The sequence below is a fragment of the Budorcas taxicolor genome, chromosome 16, assembly GCF_023091745.1.
Source record: "Budorcas taxicolor isolate Tak-1 chromosome 16, Takin1.1, whole genome shotgun sequence".
Taxonomy (NCBI): domain Eukaryota; kingdom Metazoa; phylum Chordata; class Mammalia; order Artiodactyla; family Bovidae; genus Budorcas; species Budorcas taxicolor.
In genome coordinates this window covers 48,066,351-48,080,547 of record NC_068925.1, presented here as the reverse complement: position 1 = coordinate 48,080,547, position 14,197 = coordinate 48,066,351, and the positions used below count along the sequence as shown (strand labels likewise).

Genomic DNA, 14,197 nt, shown 5'->3' with positions numbered 1-14,197 from the left:
AGAAGAGCAGACACAGACACACACAGGGCAGACAGCCACATGACAACAGAGGCAGAAACCGAAGAGATGGAGCTGCAAAGCGAGGACGGCCAAGGAAGAGCCGCCAGGTGCTTGAGGAGACGCGGAAGGGTCCACCCTGCTTCCGAGGGAGCAGGGCCCTGCCCGTAGCTGGGTCTCGGACTCCTGGCCTCCAGAACAGTGACAGGGTGAGTGTTATTCTCAGCCCCACTCCACCCTGTGCTACTGCAGCCCCAGGACATGGATACAAGGAAATCCTGCCTTAAAAGCAACTCTTTGCCAGCCGCTGCCTCTGCTGGAGCCCAAGAGGAGAGACCTCAGATAGACTGCAGAACCCCTGTGCACCCCCACCCCAGGGCAGACTGGGCTCCTGTGCAGAGTCCTTCCCGGGGGTAGGGATGCTCACCTTCATCCGGAACACCTTCTTCCCACTCCGAATGGCATTGTCCTCAAAGGAAAACTCGTTCTCCCTGATCACGGAGCGGCTCTCCTTGTCCCCCGTGTAGGTGACCACGTAGAAGTCAGGGGCCCACATCTCGAACTCACGTTCCCAGTTGATGATGGTGGACAGGGGCGCACTGACCAGGTAGGGCCCTTTGGAGTGCCCCTGGGGAGGAAGACAGATGCGCTGAGGCTGCCCAGCCACAGCCCACACCGGCCACCCCTCCCCGGCCACCCCGCTCAACCCTCGAACCTCCTTGTACAGGGAATAGAGGAAGACGATGGTCTGCACAGTCTTGCCCAGACCCATCTCGTCGGCCAGGATGGTGTCAGTGCCCTGGGCCCAGGAGAAGCGCAGCCAGTTAAGGCCCTCCAGCTGGTACGGGTGCAGCGTGCCGCCCGTGGAGTCGATGTACCATGGCTGTTTGTCAAACTTGACCGTGGGCTGCAGAAAAAGCAGAGGTTCAGACATACCCTGGATCCTGGGCCACCAAGGTCCACCAATAGGCCTTCACAGGCATGATTCTTTATGCCTGGAATACTCTTTCCACTCCTCTTGTCCCTGCTAACTTATTCATCCTGGAGGCAGAGGCATTCTATCTAAGGCCTGAAGGATGAACACCAGGCTTGGCTTAGGTGTTCCCATCATGCTCTCCCAGGGTGGCCCCATACATCTATCAGGGCAGTTTCCCAATTGTTGCATTCTCTGATTTTGAGCCCAGCTTGTGGTCACCATACTGGTCCTATTCGGACACAGCAGGCACTGAGTCAACACCTATTTGATGCTTGCCCAGTGTGCCTGATCCTGAACATCACCCTCTTTGTGTCTTTTAGTCCACAGCTCAAGGCCATCATCCCCATGAAGTCCCCCTGATGTATCAGACCCACTGTGCCTTACCCTGCATCTCAGACCCAAGCCAAATCCCCATTTCTGTTTGGACCTTCCATGAGCCCCTGGAAGATGAGCACTTCGTGGAACAGTGGGGTAGGGCCTTGCCCCCCAAGGCCAGGTACTAGCCAACATCCCAGAGAGGTTTGCTAAAGGAATAAAAGCCAACCTTCCACTCCCCAGTAGGCTCAAAGCTCCCAGTTAAGTCCTGGGTCTCCTCCCCCTGAACTGATAAGAATGGTGTGTAATTAGCAAATCAGCTGCTGTACTCCTGAAGTGAGAGGCACTTTTTGATTTAAAGACTTGGAATTATAGAGACGTCTCTGGTGATCCAGTGGTTAAGACTCCACGATTCCACTGCAGGAAGCACAGGTTCGATTGCTAATTGGAGAACTTAAGATCCCACGTGCCACACAGTACAGCCAAATAAATAAATAAATAAATATTTTGAATTCACTCATCTAAAAGAACACAAGTTAGGGCACAGACCCAGGGCAGAGTTCTCCAGAGACCGTGCCCTCCTCCGACACCCAGCCTGGGTGGCAACTCCACCCTGTGACCCCTTCCCACTCACATCCACAATGGGTGTGTCCGGGGGCTTCTCCTGTTTGTCATCCTTCAGCTTCTTCCCCTTCTTGACCAGCCTCTTGGGCAGCCTGGCGTCCTCTCCCAGCATCAGCTCCCTGGGAAAGAGGGCGGGATGAGAGAGCAGAGCTCAGGCCGTTGGGAAGGCGGAAGGCTCCACCCAGGGGCCCCAGCGTGGCGCACCTGTGGCCCCAGTAGGCCTGCTTCAGGCTGTCGTAGTAGGGGATGTCAATTTCGTCAATCTCCCAGGTGCACTGGTCGTAGGGCAGGTCTTTCCACTTGATTAGGTAATGTACGTCCCCCTTTTTATCGAAGCTGCAACACGGTAAACAGATGGAGGAGGGTGGGTCATCCAGGCACCACGGGGGGCACCTCACAGGATGCAAAGCCTCTCAACCCTCACGGGTCTCCTGGGAGCCCCGGCCAGGAGGGCGGCACCAGGCAGGGACTCCCAAGGGCCACACAGCTAGTGGGAAGGAGGTAGGAGGGCACGGGGTGAGTGGCAAAGCAGAGGGATATCTGGGTCCCCCAGGCTAGCAGAGGAGCAAATCCAGTGTCCTCTCCATCCTCTGTGGCTGTGAGTGCCATTCTGTCATGAGGAGTCCTCCAGAATTCTCGACTGCTGAGTCAGATGGTCCTCCCCTGACCATAGACCTTTGTTTTTTTGCTTAAGAAGTCCCAAGGAGGAACTTCCCTAGTGGTCTAATGGTTGAGAATCCGCCTACCAGTGCAGGGGACATGAGTTCCTTCCCTGATCTGAGAAGATTTCATATGCCATGGGGCAACTAAGCCTGTGTGCTGCAACTGCTGAGCCCATGCACCCTAGAGCTCATGCCCTGAAACAAAAGAATCCAGCACCATGAGAAGCCAGCACACCCAAACCAGACAGTAGCTCCCACCCGCCGCAACTAGAGAAAGCCCAAGCACAGCAACAAAGACCCAGCGCACCCAAAATATTAAGCTTTTTCAAAAAACTCCCAAGTTATAGGGAGTTCAGGATGGACGTGTACAAATCGCTATATTTAAAATAGATAGCCAACAAGGACCGACTGTACAGTACATGGAACTCTGCTCAGTGTTATGTGGTAGCCTGGATGGGAGGGGAGTTTGGGGAGAATGGATACATGTCTGTGTACGGTTGAGTCTCTAAGATGTTCACCTGAAACTGTCACAACATTGTTAACTGGCTCTACCCCCAGTACAAAATAAAAAGTTTGAAAAGGAAAAAAGAACTCCCAAAGACTGGAGGGGTACCCATCCCAGTCCGGGGCCCATCCCCACGAAGTAGAGAAGGATATGATTCCTCCAGTGGGTTGTCCTCTCCCAAAGACCCCCGGGGACCCAGGGACCTGATGGCCCAGCCAGAGAGGGTGTGCCAGAGAAGCCTATCACACAGTGCAGCTTGAATACAGCTCCTGAGGACCTCCCACCCAACACAAGCGCACTGAGCAACAGAGCCGGCAGCACCGCAGGGTGAGGGCGCCACGGCTCCCAAGATAGCAGTGGCTAGGCCTGGGGACCACACACAGAGGTACCAATCCCCAGTCACCACGGAACCAATGGATTTTTTTCTTTAACAAATGAGTGGTTGTTACTCAGACTCCATTAAGGTAATATATTTGGAGGAAATTCACCTGCCCCACTTTGGAGGCAGGGAGAAAAATTGGCATTTACGTTTTGAACATGCAATTTAACAAAGGTAAAAAATTGTAGATCAGTTCAGCGGTGGAGGGGCCTCAAGTCACTGTCAGTGAGGGCAGGGGATGGGAGGAGGAGGCATTTCATAATCAAGGGGGTGGCTTTTTCAAATTCTCCCACACTCCCCACCACTGCTTCTTGATGGCCCTGTTATCAGGCACTGGCATCCTCCTTGAGCCCCGACAGCAGCCTGTGGGGTTGGTACTCTCACATCCCGTTTCCCATTAGAAACACAGAGGCTCAGGGGACTTCCCTGGTTGTCCAGGTGCTAAGACTCCACACTCCCAAGACTTCTAGTTCCCCAACCAGGGGGGCCAGGTTTGACCCCTGGTTGGGGAACTAGGTCACACACGCTGCAAGTAAGATTGCACATGCCACAACTAAAGACCCAGCACACTCAAATCAATAAATAAAAAAGAAACACAGAGGCTCAGAGCCCAGAAAATTGGGAGCCAGGGTTGGGATCCGAGTGGAAGACTCAGGTTCCAAAGCTCTGCTCTACCCAGCTCCTGCTTTCAGGACACATGTGGTCTGTTGGACCCCAAGTCGCTCTGAGACAGAGCCTCCATGGACCCTACCCTGTGCCCACCTGTCAGCCACCACTGGTTCTCTGGCACCTGAGCTCAAGAATCAGCAAAAGCTCCCACTGCCCACCAAACCAAACCCAAACTCTTGGAGGCCTTCTGCCTTGGTCTTTTGGTCTGGTCTCTGCAGCCTCTGACCACTGTTACCTAGGGAATTTTGGATTGCTCCATGAAGGGCTATCGAGGGCACTGGAACTTGGAATAGTGGCCAAGAAAGCAAGTCCTGCCATCAGGGAAGAACTGGGTTCCAATCCCAGCACCCCTGCCTGTTGGCTGTGTGGGTTTGGGCAAGTGACTTAACCTTGATGGTGTCCACAAACACAAAGGCAGAGGTAAAAGGCCTACCTCTTGGGTAGATGGCACTCAGTGGCGATAGCTATGTTATAAAGAGGAGCAAACGTGTACCCACACCCACAGCTCAGGCCCACTGTGGTCCCCCGGACCCTCCCGCAGGTATCAAACACTCACTTCAGCAGAGGCCTAGGAGCACAAGGGTCCCAGCCCCCCAAGTGTCCCATCTGCAAGTTTCACAGGCCATTCATCAAGTTGCCCTTTTATACATATGACTTAGGAACTGTTCTACCATGAGTGTAACATATGCATGTGAGTGAGTGAGTGAGTGAAGTCGCTCAGTCGTGTCCAACTCTTTGCGACCCCATGGACTGTAGCCTACCAAGCTCCTCTGTCCATGGGATTTTCCAGGCAATAGCACTGGAGTGGATTGCCATTTCCTTCTCCAGGGGATCTTCCCGACCCAGGGATCGAACCCGGGTCTCCCGCATTGTAGACAGACGCTTTACCGTCTGAGCCACATATTCAAGTGTAAACATGGGTGCATACATGTACCTATGTGCATGAAAACCCCTCCAGCTGGATGGTCAAATCGCCTGCAGTGGGTGTCCTCAGTCTCCCCTCCTGCCCTCACCACACCTGTATGTGGTCCTGTGCCCATTTAACAGACTGAAGGGCCCGTGTGTACAGCACAGCTCATGTGCCGGGCACACACCTGTGGTTCAGGATGCGGTGGATCATCATCCACTCGGGCTTGATGCCGTAGCGGTAGAAGCGCTCCTCCATCTTGGCATAGAGAGGGTCCTTGTTCTTCCTCTTCTCGCTCTTGCCATCCTCGTCGCCAGAGCCATAGTCAAAGGGTGGCGGCTCATCCATGTCGTTCTTTCTTTGGTAGTTGCGATACATCACTGTGTGGTAGAGCTCCAGCTGCTTGCGGAGGGGACAGAGGTTAAGGAAGGCAGATGGCCATGACCCCCAGTGTCCCCCAACCCAGCTCCTCTCCCATCCCCCCAGCCCCCAGCCTGAGTTCCAGGCAGGACAATCCTCACCTTCTTCCTCCCCCTCCCCAGCACCCAACAATGTCTCTCACTTAGGGAGCTGGCCAGAGCACCTCATGTCCTAAGCACAGCCGTACCTGCACAGGTACCTCACCTGGAGCTCCTTCACCCAGGAGCAGTGCCAGTAGGAGAGCCCAGCCCACTTGACGAAGAACTCTCTCTCCGGGATGCCCTCCAGGGGCTTGGGCGGGGGTACACCAGGGTCCACATCAGGCCCCGGCAGCCCCACCATGAAGGGGGCTGGGGGCTCTGTCCACCGCCAGTGCAGGATCCGCTGGACTTTGCCCTTCAGTGGGGGACACTGTGGACAGAGGAAGGTCCCCAAGTTCAGGGCTTAGCTTCAGGCCGCCCCCCCGAGGCTCCCTCCAACAGGCTGCTCTGCTCCCCAAGTCAGACAGCACCACAGTGACTCCAAGACACCACCCTGTCCTCAGGAGCCTGCCCACGCCGTGCGGGCAGATGAGGCAATGTGTGTCTGCACACACACGCATGCACACACATACACGCACACACACAACGGAAGCCCAGATGCACATGGGGTGACCAAGGGCTGGCGCAGCCCACAGGGTGGGGTATCCAGCACTGGGGGTGGGCTGGGTACATCTCAGAGCATGGACACCTTCAAACACCTATAGCGACTGGAGGGGTGCTCTCCTCTCCCTGCTGAAACCAAGGTTCCAGCCCAAGAGACCTTGTGTGACCTTGGGCAAGTCACTTTATCTCCCTGAGCCTCAGTTTTCTCATCTAAAAATGAAAATAACAAAAGCCTGGTACTTGAAAACTCAGTAAGCATTAGAGAGACGCCCAGTAAACAGTGGCTGTTTATGGGCAGTGGCAGGTTTATGACCACCTCTCTTTTCATAGCTGTTTCCAGCGAGTCTAAAGGGACTTGAGAAGCGGCGCAGGCTTAGGTGAGGCGATGGGCGGGACTCGAGGCGACTGGAGAGGGCTTGGGACTGAGCAGATGGACAATGGGGCGGGGCCAGAACGGGGAGACGCCTTGTGGGCGGGACCTGGGCGGGCGGGGGCGGGTCGAGGCCTTGGCAGGCTGGGATCTCAGAGCTCGTGGGCGGCCAGCGGAGGCGGAGCCTTGGTGGCCAGGGTCTGCTGGGGCGGGGCCTAAGTGGGTGGGGGCTGAAGGAGGCAGGAGCGGCCTGGGCGTAGGCCGTGGTGGGCGTGGCCTGGATTGGTGGAGGCGGGGCCTTGGTGGGTGGGACCTTTGTGAGCTGGGCCTTGCCGCAGGAGGGACCTAGACTTGTCGGGGGCGGGGCGTTCGGCGCGGGCCGGCGTAACACTCACAGTACAGCGCGGGCAGAGCCATTCACCGTTTGGGATCTCGGGCAGCGGCGGGTTGAGGCAGTGCAGGTGGTAGGAAGAGGGGCAGGCGTCGCAGCAGAGCAGCTCGCCGCCGTCCTTGCACACGCGGCAGAACTCCATGTGGTCGTCCTCCTCCTCCTCGCAGCCGCCCTCGTCCTCGTCGTCGTCGTCGTCCTTCGGCTCCCACTGGATCCCTTCCTTCTCCTGGAGTGGGGGGAGGGAGTCCAGGTGGAGGCACCCTGGGCCAGGACGCCCCTCCACCGTGGTGCAGCTCCCTCCCTCACACTCGCAACCGCCCCATGTTCTGCCCGGAGAAGACCATGCAGGGGTCTGGAAGACCAGGACTGACACAACCCCCACCCCCTGCGTCTGCCAAGGGCTTACACAGTGGGGACAGCTCCACTTGCCCTCAGGAGCTTTCTCCAGCTCGGGGTCCAGACAGACGAGGTGGTAGGCCCTCGGGCAGGTGTCACACAGAATGATCTCCCCACCCTGCTGGCACACCTCACAGTAGTCCTGGTGGTCCGTCTCATAGCCATCGCCATCATCGACTGGGAAGGGGGCAGAGGCAGTCATGGAGGGCTGTGTCCCCACTCCCCATGCACAACCAATCTCCACCGCAGGCTGTCCTGGCACATACTAGGCACTCAACAGATGGATGAATGGATGGCGATGGACAGACAGGGTGAACAGAATGATTGAAGAGTAAAGAGGGAAAATTCCTGGGGATCCAGTGGTTAGGACTCTGCACTTTCACTGACTAGGGCTCTCGTTCAGTCCCTAATCAGGGAACTAAGAACAAGCCATTGTGCAGGACTTCCCTGATAGCCTGCAGTGCAGGAGACCCTGGTTCGATTCCTGGGTCAGGAAGATCAGCTGGAGAAGGGATAAGGTACCCACTCCAGTATTCTTGGGCTTCCCTGGTGGCTCAGCTGGTAAAGAATTCACCCGCAATGCAGGAGACCTGGGTTCGATCCCTGGGTTGGGAAGATCCCACAGAGAAGGAAAAGGCTACCCACTCCAGTATTCTGGCCTGGAGAATTCCACGGACTGTATAGTCCATGGGGTCGCAGAGTTGGACACAACTAAGTGACTTTCACTATGACTATGTGCAGCCAGAAAGAAAAGAAAAAAATGTAAAGGGGTGAAGAGATGGATTGAAGACAAGTAAAAAGAAAGGACGACGGGAGGGAGGAAGGAAGAATGGAAGCAGAAAGGTATGTGGATGGACAGAAAGATGAACGGCTGGATGGAAAAAGGGGAGGGACAAAGGACCAAGATATGGAAAGGGGGGGTGGGAAGGCTGGGGGTGGGGGGATAGATAAGTAGAGAGTGGATGACTGAATAAGTGGACGGTGTATGTGGTTGAGACAATTCCTTCTCTTGTGCCCCTCTGCCATGCAAATGCCCTAGGGTGACTCACATTATGGGTCCCTAATAGATGTGGACCCTCTGAGACAGGACCCCCCTCTCCTAAACACATAGGTGAGGGTGGTTGAGGAAACACAGGGGACCTGCCTGGCCTGGCTGAGGCCTGAGGATGCCCTTCCCTGCTCCCCAAAGGGGGCTCTGCACCCCACATCCATGTGATGCCCACAGGAACCCTACAAAGTCTTACTTCTCTTCTTCTTGCGCCTCCTCTTGCTCTTCTTCCCCAGGGCAGCAGAGCACTCGGAGCGCATGGAGGAGCTGTGGATGCTGGCGCTGTCGAAGTCCGACTCCTCTCGCTCATCCTCCTCGCTCTGCAGGGGCAGGGGAGGGCCCTGTGAGCCCAGAGCTGGCCCAAGGGGCTCGTTTCAAGGCTTCTCAGGTCTGGGCAGAGGGTAGGGTGTGGCAGGGTACCATGGAAGCTCCAGATACAGGGTGCCGTCTGCAGTTCATCTCATCTTGCCACCCAGCTAGAACATCCCCTAGCACTCTGGTCCAGGCTGATGGCCTGCCGCCCTCCCCAGGCCCTGCTCTCCAGCCCTCATAACTCTCCCAGGCCCTGCCCTCTACCCTGCCAAACTCCAACACATCCCTCACGGGGAAACCCTAGGGACGCCTCCCCCAAGGAGCCTTCCCAGCTTTCTCCCTAATGAGACCCGTTCCACAGCCTGTGTACCAGGTCCGGCCTATTCCATTTGCATGTCATTGGCTCTCTCCTAGTACATGCCCCCAAACCCTTCCAGACTGTGAGCAGCTCCAGAGCAGGGTGCACCAAAGTGGAGCAGAGGGCCGAGCACCTTAGTCTCGGCTCCAAAGCTAAGCTGAATGGGGACACCTGCTGCTCCATGCTCCCCTCCACAGCAGCTACACTTGAAACCTGTCACTTGCCTCTTCCAAAGGACAAAGAGATGGCTTCCATCCCTGCCCCTCTGCAGGGCTGAGAGGTGGAGGGAAGTAGGTAACCTATGGGAGCAGGAGGTAGGGATGAATGCCCCCTACCCCCGGAGAAAGAGGGCTCAAAGGCTCAGACACGGACTTAGGGTCATTCTGAACCAAGTGCCAGAGCTGCCCTTGAAGGGCTGGAGCCCTGCCTGCCCCCACATGCAGGCCTCCTTCCTGGGCCCACTCTCCTAGCAGACCTGGGCATCCAGGCCCCACCAGGACTCTCCCGCCTGCTGCCCAGATAGAGAGGCAGCTGGGACCAAGGGAGCTGGGACTGAGACTCCAGCTCAGCAAGGTGGGCAGGAAAAAGAGCTGGAGGCATGGACCACCCAGAGGCCACACTCCAGGGACCCTTGGAAGGATCCAGGCTGACCCCCTCACCAGTCAGGTGGGGACACAAGCCCAGCAGGCAGGCATGTAGCGTAGGAAGAGAGAGTGGGGAAGGGGAACAGGACCTGCCCCCTGCCTGGTACAAGAAATGAACTGACAGCCTGCTTTTCAGTCATCCAGTCTTTGCATGGTGTGCACTCCAGACACTCTCACACTCACACTCGCACTCGCACTCACCGAGGACCCCTTCTTCCTCTTGCTGCCGACCCCTCCGAAGCGGAACTTGAGCCCAGTCACCTTTCTCCCTTTGCCCTTTTTCTTCGCATCCTTGGAGCCTTTGATCTTCTTCCTCACTCCAGGCCCTGAAAAGCAACACGGCTCACTCACTTACCACCATGCTTTCACTCAGCCTCACAGCAACCTGGTAAGGAAAGGATCATTTCTTCTGTCACCTCTTTTCCAACGAGAAAACTGAGGTTCAGGGAGGTGACATCTTTGCTTAAAGCTGCACAGCAAGTAGCAGGGGAGGCCAGAGCATAATCCTGGTCCGGTCTCAGTCCTAGCCACTGCACTGCCCTCTTGGAAACAGCCCTGTCTCATCCCTCTCCCCAGAAAGGAGCTGTCCCCAGTAAAGCCACAGACCCCCAGGGCCACCAGGGCCACCAAGGGCACACCCACCTACCTGCAGTCCATACCTGGGCCCTGGAGGGTTAGGCTAGAGCAAGGAGCCCTTCCCCCAGCAGCCAGCCTCCAGGTTGCCTACTATACCCCAACACTGGCACCACGCAAGACCTCCCCCACCTCTGTGGCCAGTAGAGGTGAGGCTGTGTTTTTATGGAGCTGGCCACAGGACAGTTATCCACCTGGGGAGTAATGACCCGCCTCCAGCAGCCTTTCCCACCAGGCTGAGCAGGGAAGGTGGGGGCCTGGAGGCAGATGGCCTCACCCAAGGCCCTCCTCTATCCACATCCACACAGAGAGATGGGGCTGGCAGCCCGGCTGTAACCTCAGTGGCGCCATGGAAAATCTATTTCAATTTTTCAGGCTTTGAATAGGCAGCTCAGGGAATCGATAACTCAGCTGCTGGAGCCCAAGAGGAAATGAGAAAGAAGGCTGGCTGGGTGGCTGGAGAGGGAGTTGAGCGGGAGCAGGTGCTGAAGACTGCATCACTTGCCCACCAGGGTCCCTGCGGGACCTGGCAAAGGAATGTGTTGTCCCAGAGACCAGAGCTGCTTGGGGCAGAAACAAGAGGTCCCCACAGTCTCCTCCGCCCTCCATCAAAACCCAGGTCACTGCACCAGGAAGGTGAGCTGCAGGTGAGCCCACCATTCAGAGTCTGGGGGAGATCAACGGCCCTACCCCCACGGGGGCCAGAAGCCCTCCACTCAGGGCAGAGAAGCCCCTCCCCGAGAACTTCAAGTCACAGAGAGTGCCTCTGCTGTCCCCACCCAGACACCACCGCGGAGTCCAATTTTGTATCTGGATCTCCTTCTGGGTCTCCCTGGGAGGCCGGCCCTGACCACGCCCATGCCCACCTGGCCCAGGCACTCACGAGAGGGATCAATGGGTCATTTTAGGACCCCTTCTCCTGGGAATGGTGCAGCCTCAAACACAAGAGCCCCTCAACTCCCAGCAGCCTGGGCCGCCGCGGTCCCCTCCTCCATACCCGGGAAACCTCCCAAAACTCTGAGCCCACTGTCCCCTCCACTTGTCCACCAGCCCCAGAAGGGAGGCAGGACAGATGCTACCACATAGGTGAGAAAGGGCGTGTGGATCCAAGGTCCACCAAGACACTAGGTCCTGGGTAAAGACCGGCCCAGCTGTCCCAGCTGCCCCAAGCTATAGGGTCTGGGGGGCCTCAGACAGCAGGACTGGGTGCCACCCACCCGCAGCCATACCCTTGCCCTCTTTGGTCTTGGCCTTGCGGATGGGCACAGGCTGGGGTGCCTGCTGGGGGCTGATAGCCAGGGGAGGCGCGATGGTGACCGTCTCCACGGCCGCAGCCACTGCTGCTGCAGCCGCTGCCGCCGAGCTGCCCTTGAAGGGGTTGTTGGCACTGAATTCCCGCCACTTGGCACCCAGGACAGTCATCATCTTTGACATGGGGATCTTCGGGTTCTTCTTGGCGATGAGCGGTCTGCACAGGGGTGGGGGGAGGCAGAGGGTGAGGGCAGCCCCATGGAGGGGACAAGACCCCCATGTGACTCCCGCAAGGCCCACCCATCTTCTCCCACATTTGGAATATGTGGCAAACTGGGAAAAGTGGGCTGAATGGAGGGCCAAGGAAGAGGATCAAGCCAGAGAGAGCCGTCCACCCTCAACACCCCTGATTTCCTATTTACAGGGCTGGTCACCTTCTAATTGGGTTTCCAGACCCAGTAAGACTGAAGGCCCAGAGGCAGGGGCCTCCAGCAGGACCCTAGGGGTCCAGTTCCATTTCTTCTAGAGCTGAGAGTGGCCACGGGGGTTTAAGACCTCGGGACTGATTGGGGCCATGGTTCCTGGGGGCAGGACCAGCAAGGGAGGGCAGGACCATCTGTGGAAGTGGAAGGTCCTGTCCCTCCTGCCAGCTCTGCCCAGAGTCAATGTCAGCCCGACACTCCCCCCACCCCAGGAGCCCAGGACCCTATCCCTCTGGCTCCCCACTTGGTTCCCCCAAAAAGGCCATCTCCGTGGCTGCCCAGCCATGGTGGCCCCGAGGCCCACCTGAGGAACTGGCTGAAGGCTTTGTAGTTGGTCAGCGTGTGGTAGTCGGCCTCGGAGAACAGGTAGTCCACATCGTCCAGGCCCCACTCGGCCATGAGCTGCCCCGAGGACTTGGGCTCCTACAGACACAGGGGCCGGAGATGGAATCAAAGGTGGGGGTCCTTCTAACCTGCACCCCCATCCCTGGGGCCCCACCCAGGAGGCCTGGGGAAAGCCGGGGTGATCATGTCTGCAACGTGCAACTTAACAAGAGCAGTTCACACCCCAAACTGAAAATATCCTAGAGCACTCCAGGCTGCCAGTCCCTTGAGCAGTAGGAATGGCTCAGATGCCAGCTTATGAGGGGGTGCAGGACCATGTATCTGGGGGGGAAGCCATGTGCATGCCCAGGGCAGGAATAAGTACAGGACTCACTCTCTCTGCCCCAGGCTGTCACCTTGGGGTGATACAGTCACACTTGGACCTCATAAAAGGACAGGCTGCTGCTGGGTTCTGCGGCCAGGAAGCTGTGCCCTGGCCAGAGCAGAGCATGGAACAGTGGTCCAGCTGGGGGCAGAGCCCAGAGAGGGGCCCTCAGCGACTGCTTCACATTGGGAGCAGAGGCACAGGGAGGTGTGTGAGTTCCCAAGGGCACAGAGATGGCCAGCCCGGGCATCAGGTCACCAAGCAGACCCAGGATGGCTAGGATGGGGGACAGCAGGTAGTGCTGACTACGAGATTAGAACCTGCCAATCAGACTCAAGTACCAATCCTGGTTCTGCCACATAGTGTCAGTGAGAAGTGAACAAGCTAACTTCACCTCTCTGTGCCTCAGCTTCCCCATCTGTAAAATGGCGGTAAAAGCACCTACCTCATGGGAGGGAAGGAGTTAGCAGAGGTCCTTGGAACAGTGCCCTCACTCAGATTCCCCAACTTGTTCTAGGCAGCCCAGCCCCGCCCACCAATCCATTCCACCAATCAGCACACACCACTCCCAGGCTGCATCTTTGGTCCAGGTGGGCATGTGACTTAACCAGTCCAGGCAAGGGCAGCCCTAGGTCTCCTATAAGGAAAACTAGGAGACAGGCCAGCTTCCCCTCCTGCTGGACGGGACACTGGGAGTCCAAGAAACCCTGAGCTGCTGTTACGCTCGTTCTCAGCCCTGAGGATGCCTGGCCTGAACCCAGAGCTGACCCCACGAAGGCAAAGAAACAGGGCCCTGGATCACACCATCGGGTCCCCCAAACTGGAGTCCCCTTACCTCGCAGCTCTTGGGGCTGCTGAGGGCTGTCTACTCCAGCAAGAGAAGGCCATCCAGGACACACAGTCTCCCTCAGCCCCAAGGGACCCGCTTCCTGGCCTGCAGATCTCTGTGATGGTTCAGAGATCCTCCCATGTGGGACCTCCTCCCTGGGCCGACCTGCCCCCGACACACAGTCATTCCTGGAGGCATATCAGGCCTCTGCTCCCACCAGGAAGCAGAGCAACAAGTGAGCAAGCAATGGCATCACTCCAGGATCACCCTGAATCGCTCCCATAAGTTCATCTTCCAAAGCTGTCAGCCTCCCAGCTGTTATCAGTCACAGATGACTCACAACACGCCAGCCAGCTAATGAGCTCCCCCCTCGGTGTCAGGGCACCACGGGCACTTCCCAACTTCAGTGGCTGACAGTCACCACCTCTGCCTCACCCACCAGCCACTGTACTAATATTTACAGAGTGCTAATCTGCAGATCCGCAGCCAGCCCAAACGGAACCTCGGGGAGAGATGGATGGAATCAGGAGACGCCCGGGTATGCTGCTCTCACCTACCCCCGCCCACCTTACCCTCAGTCCTCCCCCGCTCCATGGAGTGGCCTTGAGATTTCCGGAGCCTTGGCTCAGTCACATTGCTCCCCACATTCATGTTCACGAGGAAGAGGCTTCTGCCC

General features: G+C 57.3%; 1 protein-coding gene across 1 annotated transcript in view; it reads right to left on the bottom strand.

The window, feature by feature from the left end:
- Nucleotides 1–14,197, bottom strand: part of CHD5 (chromodomain helicase DNA binding protein 5) — a 63,431-nt gene that overhangs the window by 30,055 nt on the left and 19,179 nt on the right. Inside the window, exons 4-15 of the mRNA XM_052653637.1 lie at nt 12,288–12,406; nt 11,480–11,718; nt 9,819–9,943; nt 8,500–8,623; nt 7,266–7,432; nt 6,864–7,085; nt 5,659–5,865; nt 5,222–5,433; nt 2,117–2,248; nt 1,923–2,031; nt 713–904; nt 425–625 (exon numbers count right to left, since the gene is read on the bottom strand). Of these exons, the coding sequence (XP_052509597.1) occupies nt 425–625; nt 713–904; nt 1,923–2,031; nt 2,117–2,248; nt 5,222–5,433; nt 5,659–5,865; nt 6,864–7,085; nt 7,266–7,432; nt 8,500–8,623; nt 9,819–9,943; nt 11,480–11,718; nt 12,288–12,406 (2,049 nt within the window). The remainder of the gene's footprint in view (nt 1–424; nt 626–712; nt 905–1,922; nt 2,032–2,116; nt 2,249–5,221; nt 5,434–5,658; nt 5,866–6,863; nt 7,086–7,265; nt 7,433–8,499; nt 8,624–9,818; nt 9,944–11,479; nt 11,719–12,287; nt 12,407–14,197) is intronic.